The 15,570-nt window shown below is 40.1% G+C and overlaps 2 protein-coding genes across 3 annotated transcripts; both read right to left on the minus strand.

The window, feature by feature from the left end:
* Positions 1-622: 622 nt before the first annotated feature.
* Positions 623-3,789, minus strand: LOC104433835 (aldehyde dehydrogenase family 3 member F1). Its single transcript, XM_010046711.3, has 10 exons — positions 3,371-3,789; positions 3,151-3,219; positions 2,824-2,920; positions 2,500-2,706; positions 2,254-2,378; positions 2,041-2,145; positions 1,780-1,952; positions 1,598-1,688; positions 1,305-1,454; positions 623-1,086 (listed from the first exon to the last, which is right to left on the minus strand). Exons 1-10 carry the CDS (start codon positions 3,566-3,568, stop codon positions 838-840), a joined length of 1,464 nt encoding a protein of 487 aa, XP_010045013.3. The 5' UTR covers positions 3,569-3,789; the 3' UTR covers positions 623-837.
* A 3,238-nt stretch (positions 3,790-7,027) lies between these two features.
* LOC104433836 (tRNA-specific 2-thiouridylase MnmA) lies at positions 7,028-11,184 on the minus strand. Of its 2 annotated transcripts, XM_010046712.3 has the most exons (10): positions 10,754-11,184; positions 10,396-10,470; positions 10,151-10,204; positions 9,893-9,971; positions 9,696-9,820; positions 9,526-9,609; positions 9,294-9,377; positions 8,842-8,993; positions 8,396-8,546; positions 7,028-7,776 (listed from the first exon to the last, which is right to left on the minus strand). In XM_010046712.3, exons 1-10 carry the CDS (start codon positions 11,135-11,137, stop codon positions 7,480-7,482), a joined length of 1,485 nt encoding a protein of 494 aa, XP_010045014.2. In that variant the 5' UTR covers positions 11,138-11,184; the 3' UTR covers positions 7,028-7,479. The 2 variants fall into 2 exon arrangements, with proteins under 2 accessions (XP_010045014.2, XP_010045015.2); XM_010046713.3 differs by lacking the exon at positions 9,294-9,377.
* Positions 11,185-15,570: the final 4,386 nt, after the last annotated feature.

Raw genomic sequence — 15,570 nt, forward strand, 5'->3', positions numbered from 1 at the left:
AAAAAATTCAAAATACCTTAAGGTTTGACCGCTTTTGTGACTAACAAACCACTATTTATTGAATTTTTAATATTGTAAAGTACAAGCATTCACCAAATTGCACCGGGTAAAACCATAATTAAAACATAATGGTAAAACTGTAAAATCATAACTCTAGAGGGGGCAAAACCATAAATTTAGCATTCAGGGGCAAAATGGTAAATAATTAGCTAGTCTAGAATAGTAATTCTCCAGTAGACAGGGGCAAAACCATAAATAACCATAAAGGAGGGCACAATCGTAATTATTTAGCTTAGAGAGGGGTAGGATCGTAAGTAAATGGCAAAGGGTAGAATCATAATTAAATAGTAACTGTAATTGCAGGGTAGTAGGCGAAAACGTAATTGGCCAACTGGCTCATGTGCCTATGCTAGTGTGTGTCACGCAAGCGCCTTACGCTATAGCATGCATGTGGGGTGCGTGGCGTATGGATTTCACACATGTCGCACACGCACCTTACACTATAGTGAACGCATGGGGTGTGCCATCCATCAAAGCGGCTTTTAACTTCCATGAGAGTTACACCCTTACGGAAGAACAATAACTTCTCTAGCAGAAACCATTTTATTACAATCATAACTTCTCATAGCCAATATATTTTAGCATCTATATATTTACTAAACCATTAATTAATAATATCATATGGGCCACATAATAATTCACACATAGTCCTCAAGACTATGCATCTACCATAAAGCCCGCAAGCTTTTCACTATCTTTCAATAAAAGCAACTAGGCACCCGGGGTGGATTAATGTAATGATTATCCAATGTGAACTGGAAGAACCTTGGACTCTGCTCAGTCTTGTTTGGATTTCTTCAATCCGAGTACGGTAAGGAGCACTCCGAGGTAATCGAAAAGATACATTGAGCGAAATAGCTGCAGTTTGTGGTCATTCCAAGGAGGGAATCTGAACCAGAAGTCAACCAGAAAGCTTCTTCTCACCACTGCCTTGTGGTGGCTGAATGTATCGAATGAGAACTTCCCGTGGTAATTGCCCATGCCACTCTCGCCAATACCTCCGAATGGTAGCGTATCGGCGACGTACTGCAGATTCAAAACGGATTGGGCCATTCAAGCAAAAGAAAGATTAAAGAAAAGGGTAAGAATCATTCGTTGCCATTCTCAAAGCAAGTACCGTATGCCGCGTAAGAGAATTCTTTTCAATCATTTTTACAGTGGTTTGTGGCAGTTATTTCTCATTAAAAACCGTCTTTCTTTTTGCACAGTCAATGGATCATAAAGTTATCAAACAATGACATTACTTGAACCATCGCATCATTGAATGTCACGCTTCCTGATGATGTTTCCGCTACCATCCTTTTCCTGAGCGAGTCGTTATGAGTAAAGACATAAATCGCGAGAGGTTTAGGCCTTGAATTTATGAAGTTGATGCTGTCCTCGATCTTCTTCAACTGTCAAGATGGAGAGCAGTTGATTGCAACCTATTCTATGGGAAGCAAAGCCGCTACTAACCGAAGAAATTTCATTTAGGAGGGCAATGTCCAAGGACAAAGGACTATAATGAAAGTACATATCTCAAGGAGAATAGTTTTACCGTAATGATCGGGAGTAAGGGGCCGAAAATCTCATCTTGCATGAGACCCGATTCGAGCGGGGGATCAAGCAAGATGGTCGGCTCAATAAACCTGCACGCAACAAAAGCGAGGGAATGATTGACTACCGGAGCACAGAAAACATTCTTAGGCTCTTTCAAACGAGTCAATATGGACGACATACAAGCTGTTTTCGTCCATTGAACCTCCGTAGACGATAGAAGCTTTGACATTTGGGTCTTCTAAAAGAGTTTTCAGTCTGAAGAAGTGGTTTTTATTCACGATTCTCGCCATACTGCGTGATTCTCTTGGATTCTCTCCAAGCATCTTGCTGATCCACACCTTCATTAGTTCCAGCTGAACAAAGAAGCAAAATTATAAGCATGATGCTTAAAGAGATAAGGACAATGAATCGAAACGACATATTATTTGGTTGTCATCTTACCAAAGTGGAGCTGAATTTCGTCTCCACGAGGACATAATCAATGGCTATGCAAGCTTGACCTGCACAGGCACTAAATTTCGACCCGAGAATTCGTTGCACAGCCACCTTAACATGTAGAAGCATATAGTATGTTGTGAACTGAATTTTATATCAAGAAATCAATCAAGATGATCACTTTCGTTGGAGTTCTAATGTGACAATTCCTTTCTTTACCTCCCTGACCCATGAGTTTGAAAGAGAATCCAGTACGGCGGGACACTTTCCTCCCAACTCGAGAGTCACTGGTGTCAGATGATTCGCTGCTGCAGCCATCACCATGCGACCCACTCGTGCGCTTCCTGTACTTTTGTGAAACTTTTAGAGAATGAAAACATCGCAATTGAAATAGCCTGTTGATAAGGTTCAACCTCATACAGCAGGAACAACTTGAAAGAAGAGCTCCGCGAGTGATGTTTTTACCTGTGAAGAGAATTTTATCCCACTTTTGCTGTATTAGTTGTTCACTAATGGTAGGACCGCCTTCAACAACCTTGACGGCCTTAGGATCTAGATAAGCCGGCAGTACGTTGGCGAGGAGAGAGGAGCATCTAGGAGCCACCTCTGAAGGTTTCAGGACCACCACGTTTCCGGCAGCGAGCGCTCCTATCAGTGGTTCCAGGGAGAGTCCTGTTCATATACCACCCAGCCATGACAATCACCGTCTAAAGTAGATAAGATGGAAGCTTTATGCAAATACAGATGATGGAACTAAATTTGATTTCCTATGCAAACAGTTTCACTTACCAAATGGAAAATTCCAAGATGAGATGATCAGGACGAGGCCGAGAGGTTCAGGAATTATCTCCGCAGTCGTCAGTACAGCAGCAAGCGGCAGTTTAGCCTGCAAAGTCGAGGAGCTCGCCTTAAATTCTTTTTATAATAGGTGTCTCGAGGCATTAAGAAGGCATCATAGCTTTAAAATGCCAGTAAGGACTCATGTAACATTGAATAAATCCTGCAGCGCACTTGAAATCTTGTGATTCAAGAACGATGACAAAGAAACAGCGAAAATTTCCCCGCACAGGATAAACGGGACGCATCAGAGGATCAATCAGGGAAAGCCTCGTTCACCTTCTCGGCTGACATCCACCCTTTCAAACAACCAAGAGCATAGTTCACAGACTTTATCAAGCTTCCTATCTGCGCAAATTTCAAGCAAAACAATCAAGATGAATAAAAAGTACCTACAGAAAGAGAACACAAGGCTCGGCGATACGTCTCGTCTGAGCATGTCGCCGGCTTTTCCTTAGGAAAAAAACGAAAGTTTGAAAACTCGAATTCAGGAAGCCACCTCATCCCGATAAGACTCGACAGGATGCTTCCCCAAGTCGAACTCAAGGGCAGCGTTCATTTCGGCTTCTCTTTCTTCGAGAAGCCGACCTAATCCTCGGAGCTGCGACTTCCTCCAAGATGCACCTCTCGTGTTGCCACCCCTGTAATACTCTCTCATGCCCTCCAACTGGACTTCAAAATCACCCCGTGTCTCCATGGCCGGCTGCAAGAAGGTGATGGCACAAGAACTTGATCTGCTCTTCTGGATGCTTCCAGGTTACCTAATTAAGTATCAACTGACCTATTTATATCCTGGTTGGCTGCATCCATGTCATTTAGAGCACCTGAATTTTTGGTAATCCGTCTTCTCTCCCGGCCCAAGCCATAATTGCTGCTTTGGTGGTCGGGTTGGGGTCCTCTGAGAGCTTGAGCAAACCTGGTGACTTTTTCTATGAGACCCATTGTGTGTCTTCAGTGAAAGGAATTCATAGGTCCGTGTCCTTTTGTCAGTTCGCCAGGAAGGCTCCTGAATCAATAATCACATGAGTAATTTTAGAACTTTGACTTAATTTGATATGTGATTCCTAGACTGGTTCAATTTAGCCATCAAGCGATATAATAATGTTCGATGTTACCATTCAATTAATTCAAGTTTATAAACAAAACTGAATATTTTTAAATAATTTGGAGGCTAAATTGAACATATCAAAAGTCCAATAATCATATTAAGTAAATTAAAAATTTAGGAATTATATTATACAGTGAGCTAAAATTTGATGATCGTATTAAATAAAGTAGAAGTTTATAAATCACATCATACGTTAGGCCAAATAGGGTCACAGTCCTTCCCGAAACACCTGTTGACTTGGTTGGGGCGGAGTGAGAGAGCGTGCTGTTGCAATCCTTCGTTGCATGGTACGCGCGGTTTTCTCTCGGAAGAAAATCTCAGTCGTACCCGTAGCAGCGAGACCTTTTCACAAGATCGACCGAGAATCTGGCCTCTGCCATAAGCGTGAGGCGGAATTATGTGGAGTTGCCGACAAAATCTCAAATGATTGATTCGGCTGGATGGCTACTATCAGCCTGTGCAGTTGCTTTCAGTGGATTAATTCCGGGGATTGCTCCACGTCCTCCAACCATACGACCCACAACTGAAAGTCACATAAAATACAAAGCTAACAAATGTTTATTTTTAAAATTTTATTAATACATCGTCAAGTACATCGCATGTGGTAAGAAGATTATTCCACAAAACACGTCAAAATTGATTTTGCTAAAGCAAAGAACACGTCTCGTGCGTCGCAATGGTAAGAAGATTATTCCATAAAGCACATGAGAAACCAATTTTGCCAAACCGAAGGACGCAACAATTGTTTATATACTAAAGTCATTCGTGAAATCATTGGCATCTATCTTAAATTAAATGAGCAAAAATCCGGACCATCGGTCAATTAATTAAGGGTCGGCTGATTTTTTAGAATAAGATAGTTTGATGGTTATTCATTGATTATGTTGGGATATAATACGCGGAAACGACAAGATTTTGCAATTTACGTCAACACGAAATCACCAGAGAAATTAACGAGAAAATCAACGATACTAGAAATTTACGTGATTCGGTCCGAGTATCGGTACCTACGTCCACGGGGAGAGCTAGCAGTAAATAATTCACTAAAATCAGAGAATCAGAGTTTACAATCGCCCAAGTTTGATAACCATATTGAATAATTTAAAAAGTTAAAAAACCACAGTATACATTGGGTAAAAGCTTAGCAATCATATTAAATTAATTAAAAGTTCATGGACCACATTGTACATTAGGTCAAATTGGGCCATAATTCATGAATCAGTTACATGATTTTTCCCTTCTCAAAACATCGATTAACTTGGTTCTTAAGTAGCACTAACATCGACACGCAACACATGACGCAATATGATACGACATAGCACGTCAACACGTCATTTATAAAAAAATAGATAAATTCGACACGTTAAAATATGTTGCAAATTATCATTTTTATGATTATGTTAATCAAATTAATTTGATTCAAATTCACAAATAAATAAATAATTATAAAAAGCGAATAATGAAATTACACTAAAAACATTAATTCACCATTAATATCATTCATTGTTTCAATTTAACAAATTCAACTCCATTTCGATAATCAGAAAACTCAAAGGAAAAAAAGGAAAAAAAAAAAGTAACCCATGTTTTGGACCATGTCAAAAGAAAAGTATAAAAAAGATAAACTTAGAAGTGAATTGTGTGTCATTGAAAGTGAGAGTCAAAAGAGAAGAGAATATTAAATTTTTATTATTTTCTTCTTTATTATTTTTATTTTTTTATTGTTTATATATTTACAGTTCGACTCCTGATTTATTGAAAATTTGTAAAATTGATCAGTGCATATCGGAATCATCTCTTGAAATTCCGAACACGCATGTCAAAACTCTAAACTTGCTTGATTATGTATTAGATATTTCGAAACTTATTGATCGAGTGTCGAAAAGTGTTTCATGGAGAGTAGAAGAGCGTGCTGTTGCAATCCTGCTTTGCATGGTGCGCGCGGTTTCTCTCGGAAGATAATCACCGTCACATCGGAAACAGCAAGGATTTCCCAGAAGATCGACCAAGTTCGCCTTGGCCTTTGATTGCAGGTATCAATATAAACAGTGAGGATGCGGAGTTAGGTGGAGTTGCCGACAAAGACTGCAGTGATTGATTCGACCGGACGGAACCATCTGCGCCCGGACACCTTGTACTGCAGTTGCTTTAAGTGGATTTATTACAGGGGAAGCTCCGCGTCCTCGAACTGTACGACCCACAACTGATAATCACATGACAAATATCAATTTTTTTAAAATTTAATTAGCACGTCATCACGTGCGTCGCACGTCCCATGGGATAAGAGGATTATTCTACAAATTACATGAGAACTAAATTATGCTAAAGCATGATTGTGAGTATTTTTTCCATTCTGCAACAAGTATTAATTAGAAAGCACAATGATTACTAAGTTAGAAAAGCTCGCGACAATCATCTATCTAATAAAATCATGGATATAGTTGCATCCGTCAAAATTTAATGAGAAATGAAAAATGCTCTTGAGAAATAATCATCTATCTAATAAAGTCATTGATGCAGTCACATCAATCAAAATTTAATGAGAAACGAGAAACGCTCTTGAAAGACAATCATCTATCTAATAAAGTCATGGATGCAGTCGCATCCGTCAAAATTTAATGAGAAATGAGAAACGAGAAACACTCTTGAGAGACGATCATCTATCTAATAAAGTCATGAATGCAGTCGCATCCATCAAAATTTAATGAGAAACGAGAAACACTCTTGAAAGAGACATGGTATATTTACAAGCAAATTTGAAACAAAAACATCAACAAAAGAGAAACAAAACCAATGAGTGCAAAGATCCCGAGCATCAGCCGATTAATTAAGGATGGGATGATTTTTTAGAAGGAGACGGGTTGCTGGTTATTCATTGATCATATGTTCCAAGAATTTTTGTTAAGTCCACTTTCTTTCTAATGAAACTGCTCATGAAAAATCTTGTCCGAGTAGTTTCCCCCATGTAGGTGGCAACCTCGACAGCGAAGCAAGCCAGCACACAGGAGAGAACTTTGGGCCAAAGAGAAGAGGCAGGTGCACCAGAGATAAGCCAGCATTCCAGACGCACGTTTTTACACATGAAATAATTGCGGAGTACTTTACACAGTCAGGCGCGTCTTGCCAGCTTTCGGTTTGAAATACGCCCAAAAGAAAGCCTTTGGGAAAAATATAATTTGTCTCATACACAATATCAGAGTGGAGCTCTAATACCGCAAGATGAACTTAGGGGACCGGATAACTCATCACCTTTCAACCCCGAATGATCTTTTTGCTAGCATACAACATATGACAGGCGGTATCTTGCGAAGTCTCCACCACCCACCGGCCAGACTTAGCTGACATTCACCATCCTCAGCTCTTACATCACAGCTGGTCTTGAGCAAACTTCAACTCCGTTTTTCCAGCCAAATCGGCATGGCAAGGATGTCGCGCCATGAAGGCATTGCTGTTCAAATTGAACTTCTCCTCAACTGAAAATTTGAATTTTTCCAATCAAACTACCCTACAGTGCCCTCTGGTTTTACCTTAATCTTAACCGGTTTTCCAAGTTTCGACTTATCCTCCATTCTAGCGATCTCAAGAGCCTTCTGGCAGACAGGAAAGCCCTGGTCATTCCAAGATTCCAATATGACACCTGAACCAATGCATGTTCTATCTTGGTAAAAGGCTGTGAATTGCCCTGCTGCCAGGCCTTGATCATCTTCAGGCAACTGAACCACCGCAACATCTTCCTGGCCATTCTCACCCAATTCTAGAGACAAACTACAGTTGTAGAAACCAGGACCGTGTCTCACCTATTAATAGCAAAAGTAAAGTGAAAAACACTGGAAAAATTGTAAATACACAGTAAATGCCCAAAAAAAGTTCATTCATTAGACAGGCTGATCACTCATATTTCTTTGCTGAAGCGTGGTAATTAATTTGGTCAGTGGAGCTGCCAACTGAGGGTGTGTCTGGAGTGACTACTTTCAATCTTCAGCTTACAATTGTAGTGTTTTGAGATTTAATTCCTCTTCATTACACGCCTTAAAGTTTTAAGACCATATAAGTTGTCATTTAAAGTCATGGAAATCATGTCGAATACCTACACAATTTTTCCAACAATAAAAATTGATTTTCAATTTTGGTGGGGAATTAGAATAAGTAAACACCTTCAGCATAACTGTTTGATGTTTTGTTCAATTTTAGCTTAGAAGAAAGGCCGACAATAAATATTTCAGGCCCATGCCTGGCTAAATATGGAGGAGAGCCATGAGACTCATTTATGATCTGTTAAACAGATCCACATGACTGGGACCATTGTACCGATTAGACCTCAATAATGCCGATGGGATGTATTGCTAGTTTTCCAACAGATCCACGTACCAATGGTCTGCCTACACATAACTGAGATGTGAAAACGGAGTTGAATACCTTGCATTGGAGCTGACTGATCTCAGTTGGAGGTGCCCCAATAAGCCATTTGAGAGAGCCAACACGAAAAAGGCGCCTCCTTTTATCCACTGAGAAGTAATTTCGGGACACGAAAACAACGTTGTTCTTAGTGTCCTTCTCCACAACATACCTGTGAAAGTCATAGACATGTATGAAGAATTCAGAAAGCAGAAAGAAGCTTCACATTTCAAAAGATATTAGAGAGACCATGGGAGGCAGCAGCTCTGTTTAGGGCAATTGAACTCAAAGCAGTGAAATGATATGCATTAAAGAATTTATGTTGAAGAGATATTTCAAGCCCCCAGACTCCTAAACAGCGTTATCTAATTTGCCACATTAACAAGTAACAAACACAGTAATTAACAGATGTTGAGACGGACTTCATCTAAAATACATGCACTTAGTGTCGAATTAAGTATATATACCAAGGTCCTCCAGGAAGACGTAGTCCTTGCCGTTGACCAATTGTGTAGAACCAAAAGCCACGATGGTTCCCAAGGAAATCCCCCGTCTCAGCTTCTAATATGATACCCTCCATCTCCCCAATATGTCTGGCAACAAACTCACTGAATTTTATCTGCATTAGAACAAAGAAAGAGTTAATACAGCAATGAGCCTAAAAGGACATTAACTACTATGAAAAATTAAGATGAGAAAAGAGTCCTGGCAATTTGATAGCTCAAAAGCAATCTGTTTCTGCAACCACTTGTGTTTACATTGGAATCCAAATAAAATAATTTTACAAAACAATAGTTCAGGAGTTTTGGTCAAAATTTTCATCTTAGAGTTAGAGGAACCCTTTCTCGGCTTGAAATCACAAGAAGGTGCTTCAAATTTCTAGGCGAGACTGAATACCTATGAGGCTAGTTATACACACCTTCCCAAGAAAGCATATCCCCTGTGAATCCTTTCTATCTTGGTTAGGCAAATCAAATCTGGCAGCAAGTTTTCGAACTTCATTCTGCAGGGTTACTAGAGTCAGACCAAGCACTATAGAAGTAATTAAAGTCCTTAGAACTGTAAAATCTACTTTATGAGGGCCAAGATTTCTGCTAAACATACTCTGGACAGGAAAAGTTCTTGAAAGATATGAAACTAGCACAGCTTACTTTCGAAATACAACCAAGAGGGAAAATTAGTCGCTTCAGCTGGGCCTGTGAAAGATGTGAAAGGAAGTATGTCTGATCCTTCACCTAAAGAAACAACATTAAGAGATATCACAAATGCTTAGTTTGACCAAAGAACTGCTTAATATTAATGTAGTATGTTAAATACATACCATGTCCTCTGACAACTTCAACTCGGAAGCATTATCAATATGATTTGAAGAGTGGACAACTTTCGCATAGTGGCCAGAAGCAATGAAGTCATACTCCATACTGTTAATGGCATCCATGAAGGCACCTAAAACAAAGAGCCCCATTTGATTCCAAAATCCTCAAACTATTCAGGTTTAGCTAGAGCTCAACTACTTACCAAACTTTATCCTTGTGTTACAAAGGACATCAGGATTAGGAGTTCGACCACTGCGGTACTCCTCAATTATGTAAGACACCTGAACCATGAGCAAACAGCTACAATGACTTCATTAAGTCATGCCAAGAACACGTGGGCCAAAAAAACTAGTGAAAGAAAAAAGAGAATATTAAAATGGAAAAAGCAATCCTCCAAAAAGAAAAGGGTTAATTAGAAAAAGAGCCAAGAAAAGGTATACTGCGGCGAGATGGTACATACCACATTTTTCCAATATTCATCTGTCAAATGGACAACTTCTAAAGGCACATCAACCTGCCGAAAACCGTAGATAAAACTAGTTACATTGTCCTTTCATAGTAAACGAGAAAAGTATTGAGTGCTAAGCTTACTACTGGCGTGGAGAAAACACGAATTAATTATTACACCGGAATTTAAGAATGTTTATAAAGAAAGAGACGAAAGGGTACATGGAGTGAATGGAACTAGCCCAACAGAATGCTGACCTGCTCACAAACAGCTTTCGCGTACTTCAAATCTTCTTCCCAAGGGCACTCCGACCAAAAGTTCTCGAAATCTTCCTACATTAAATCAAGAATCAAAAGGAGCTCTTGTCTTCTACATCGACGATGACCACACTCGACATTCGGAGAACACGCACTCATACGCAGCAGCTAGCAACTTCTATAACTTAACTGCATTCATCTACAATCGCAACGCGAATCGCGAATTTTTAGTGCACAGGCCTCTTCCCAACTTCCGTCCTCTAGTGAATTTTGGAAAAATCGCTACCACTTTCGGGCGTCAGGAGGAGTGCCGACTTCTACACCGTTCTATCATTTTCAGGAAAAGGGAAGGACTCACCTGGAACCAGATTTTGAGGTAGAAGGCGGTGCAGGAGTGGCCGGCGGCGCGGAGGAGGCGGAGGGCGACGCTGCTGTCGACGCCGCCGCTGAGGAGGACGGCGACCCTGAGCCGCTTGCCCGGCATGGAGCAGGAGAGGTGGGAGGGGTCCAGGTCGCCGTGGGGGCGGATCCCGGCGGCTCGGAGAGCTGGGGGCGGGGGCGGGGGCGGGGGCGGGGGCGGCGGAGAGCGAGGCGGCGGGGGCCTGAGGAAGGCCCTGGAGATGATGGAGGAGGAGAGAGTATAGGGTCTGGTGAGAGCGGAAATGGAAGGCGGAGACGCTCCGGGGAAGAAGAGGGAGGAGAGGATGACGACTGGTCTCGAGGCTAGTCGCAGCATCGCCATTGTCGAAGCGGGAGATGAGAGGGCGGGCGGCTTTGCTGGGCTTTGGGTTTCCGCAGCAGGCAAGAAGAAGAAGAAGAAGAAGAAGAAGGTGGATAATTTTATTTATTTATTTTCTTAATTTACATCTCAACTAATTTTTTACACTAGAATTTATTTCCGAATAAATCCAGATTGGAAAATTGTCGGTACAGAGATACAAATCACCTTTTACGAGTTGCTAACATCGGGTAAATTGAATATTATTTATACCTTTCCAATTGTCAAGAATACTTGTATCTTATTTATCTCATTATTATAGAAAGCAACTTTGACTTCGATGTCATGCTTTTATTGGTTAAATACAAATTTAGTACTCCAAGTTTCAGCATTTATGCAACTTCATATTCGAAATTTCATTTTGTATGATCAAGTCTCCTAACTTTATGAATTTATGTAACTTGATCTTTATATTTTACTTTGTTCAATCAAATCCTCAATTTCTTAATTTATGCAATCAATTGCTTTATTCATTCCCATTAACTAATATTTTCGAATTAACATTTGTTTTTTCATATGAATATCTTTGCCACTTGTTATCTAGCCATTTGACCCCAAATAAGCTTCGCATGTCATTATCTGTCACGTAAGCAATGCCTACTCATTGATTAATTGGATAGTTCAGTTAGAGGTGTTGACCGAAAGATTTAATTGCACAAATTGAAGAAGTTCTTGGACCATATCGCTTGAATTTAGAAAGTCCAAAGACTTAATTAAACGAAATAAAATTTAGAGGACCAAATCGTACAAATGCTTAAACTTAAAATCTAAATTTGTACTAATTCAACTTTTATCCTTAAGTTTACAAACAAAATGCTCATGTCATTTGTTAATATATATTACCATAATATGATATGATCAAATGGATGAGATTACAAATTTTTTTTTTTTTTTTGGTCAGAAAGATAACTTTCATTACTTAGCCATCATCAGAGTACCACAAAGTTTCGACATCTAAGCATAAAATTAACAAAAGAGAAGGGGGGACAGTTTAGCCAATTAAGGGGAAGTTCTCCTGCTCTACGGGCTTTTGTGACCCAATTCGCTGCTCTATTGGCTTCTCTGGGCTTGTGGGCTAATTTGACGCTAGGCATGTGCTTCAAGAGAGATTAGCAATCCTCAGTTACTACTCGTGCGGCCCATACACATTCCTTTTGGCCCAAAATGCCTTGAACTGCTTCTAGATTGTCTGAAGTGAGTTGGAAGTCTTTTTCGCTTTGTAAGTACACTCCAGAACATGCGTTTCTGTCCTGTTCGAAGTGTTGAAGCCAAAGTAAACCTTCTCTCACTGCTAGGGTTTCGGCAATTAGGACAGAGGGCACATGGATTGGTTTCGCAAAGCCGTCAATGAGAAGTCCGTTGCTGTTCGAACTACACCTGCTACCGAACCGGACATTGAGGAGCTGCACCAGGCACTGTCAACGTTGATTGTACAAGTATGGGAGTTTTTGGGGTCGCTATTTGTCGGATCTGGCCTCATCTTGCTTTGCTGGGTTCTATTCTATAGGTGCCGTTTGCTTAACAGGAGGCCCGTGGTAGTCGCATCTTCGAAGATCAGCCTGAGGTTTGGCCGATAAGTTGGAATATTAGGGCATTCCTTGCTTTCTAGATCTGCCATAGAATCTCGGCGAAAAAAGCTTTTGACTGATGATCCACCGCCGAGGTAAGGATTTCCATAACCCATTTGTCGATACGGGTCATCTTCTTTAGGGAGGTGTCAATCATTAGTCGCGGGTTTGACCAATCTCTTTAGTCCAGCTGCATAGCGCAAACAAATGCTCGACCGTTTCTGGGTGTTGATTGCAGATTAGCATCTTGGATCAGGTATTATCTTTCTCTTGAATAAATTTTCTTTGATAGGGAGAGCATTGTTACATAGACTCCATACTAGGAATTGAACTTTGGGGTTGGTATGTAGCTTCTAGATTTCGCACCATAGTGTTTTGGGAGTCTAGTAGGAAGTGGAGGGTAGCAATGCTGATGAAGTCTTCTCGTGATCTCTGAGTAGATTGTAGCCACTCTTAACTGTGTAGGATCTTGATCCCTTTGCTGTCCAAATTAGTTTATCAGGCTTCGAGGATAGATTGAGAGGAGTCGCTAGTATTTCCTTTGCTACACCTTCGCCAAAGATCATATTAATTTTCTGTGTGTTCCATTCTTTAATATTTTGGTCTATCAATTCAACCATCCTTGGTGGGTTGTCTCTGTTTAAAGGACCACCAATCTTTCCCATGCTTAGCCAACGATCCTCTCGAATTCTTATTTCCTCCCCACCTCCTACTTCCTATTTAGTTGCAGGTTTTATCACCTCCCTACCCATCAAGAGACTTTGCCATCCCCAAGATGGTCTGTGACCTTTGTGGGCATTCTAGAAGGTGTCTCTTGGAAAATATAGGTTCCTTAGAATTCTGCTCCATAGGGCTTATGGGGTTTGAATCAGACGCCAAGCTTGTTTCCCTAGCAAAGATTTGTTAAAAGTCACAAGATCTCTGAAGCCGAGACCTCCACAGTCCTTTCGGGTTTTCAAAAGGTCCCAATTCTTTCGCTGAACACTTTTTTTTGCTGAATTTTGCTTCCACCAGAAATTAGATATTCGTTGTTCTATTGCCCGACAAATAGATATAGGGATTTTAAAGAGAGACATAGCATATTGTGGCAAAGCTTGGACTACTGTCTTGATAAGGATCGCTTTCCCTGCCTTGGATATTAGTTTTTCTTTCCAGCCCTCTAGTTTCTTTCTAACACGAGCAAGGACCCAAGCAAACATGTCTTTTTTGGTCTAGCCCCAATCTGAAGGTATTCCCAGATATTTCCCTATTTTTTCCATGATAAGAACCCTTAATTCATTTGCTAGGTTTGATTTTAAGAGATGAGAGCATCCCTTCCCGAAGAAAATCCCAGACTTGTTTAGGTTGATGGCTTGACCCGAGATAAAGTAGTGTTGGTTTAGGATGTTTGCCAGATTTTGGGCCTCAGTGATTGTTCCATTAAGGAAGAAGATAGCGTCATCAGCGAATAGGAGATGAGACAGAGTGGGGCAAGATGGGTTTAGTTTGATACCTTTGATAGTTTGGTCTTCAATGGCTTTTGTCATGAGGGATGAAAGAGCATTGGCCATGAGAATAAAGAGATAGGGGGATAATGGTCCCCTTGTTGGATTCCTCGAGATGGGCTGAAAGGATTGTAAAGGTCACCATTAACTCTCACACTATATGAGACCGTGGAGATACATTGTTTGACTAAGGATACCCATTTGTCACAAAATTCCAACTTTAGCATATAATCACATAAGAAGTCCCATTTCACCCAATCAAAGGCTTTTTGCATGTCAAGTTTAAGGACTGCCTGGAATTTCTGCTTCATTTTCCTCACTCTTAGCTAATGTAGGACCTCTTGAACAATGAATATATTATCCTGGATTTGACGGCCACTAACAAAAGCACTTTATTCTTGGGAGATTAGGTTCGGGAGGAGGGGTTTTAGTCGGTTTGCCATAACTTTGGCAATGATTTTATAACTGAAATTGCAAAGACTGATAGGCCTTTATTGGGTTATACTTTCAGGTTGTGCTACTTTAGGGATAAGATTGCAATTTAAACGATGGTGATAATGTTGAGAAAACTCATACCAAATCTTGAAATTGATAAAACTTTCTAATTCTAACGCTTATAGTAGAATAGGTTTTGTTATAAGTGTGTTTCTAAGATTCTATTGAAGATTTCTGTCAAAATCTATTCTATTCCGGATGCATATCCCACTCTAATAAGTCCAAATTGTGTCAAGGCTAGAACGAGGAAAAATCTACAACTAGACTTATCAAAGTTGCAACTTGGATCTAGAATGACTATTTTAGAAACTAATCAACAACGGCTAGTTTCTTGACAAAGGATTTCACTTTCTATAGAAGTATATTGATTGAGTCAATCACAAATTGACAAAATCAATCCTGAAAATAAATTCCAAATGAGGAAGCGTTACTTATGGAAATCAAGATTATGTTTGTATGAGTGACTAGAATCAAGTGGAAATCCTCGTCTTCAACGCTCACAAGATCTCTTTGAAGCATTTTGTCCAACAGATAAATTGGAAGAAATTCATCTAGCGATTGACTAACGGCTAGTGCATCTTGGAGGAATATTTAATGAGGTCATTCAGTCAAGAAAATCAAGGACGTGAATCTGAAATTCCAAATTCTGAAGCTGTTCTCGATTACTTGTCTTCGTCTGTGAGCGTTTTTAATTGTGACCGAGTGTAGTGAAATCTAGCTAGTAGGCTATCATTGTGAGAGAATGGACTTAAAATTAATCTAGACCAAACTACTATAAATTTTGTATACAATCTTCTCTTTCCATAACTCTCTTAAATTAAGTGTGTTGCACACTTACAGATTTTTGCAG

Source organism: Eucalyptus grandis, chromosome 2 (genome assembly GCF_016545825.1).
Source record: "Eucalyptus grandis isolate ANBG69807.140 chromosome 2, ASM1654582v1, whole genome shotgun sequence".
NCBI lineage: Eukaryota > Viridiplantae > Streptophyta > Magnoliopsida > Myrtales > Myrtaceae > Eucalyptus > Eucalyptus grandis.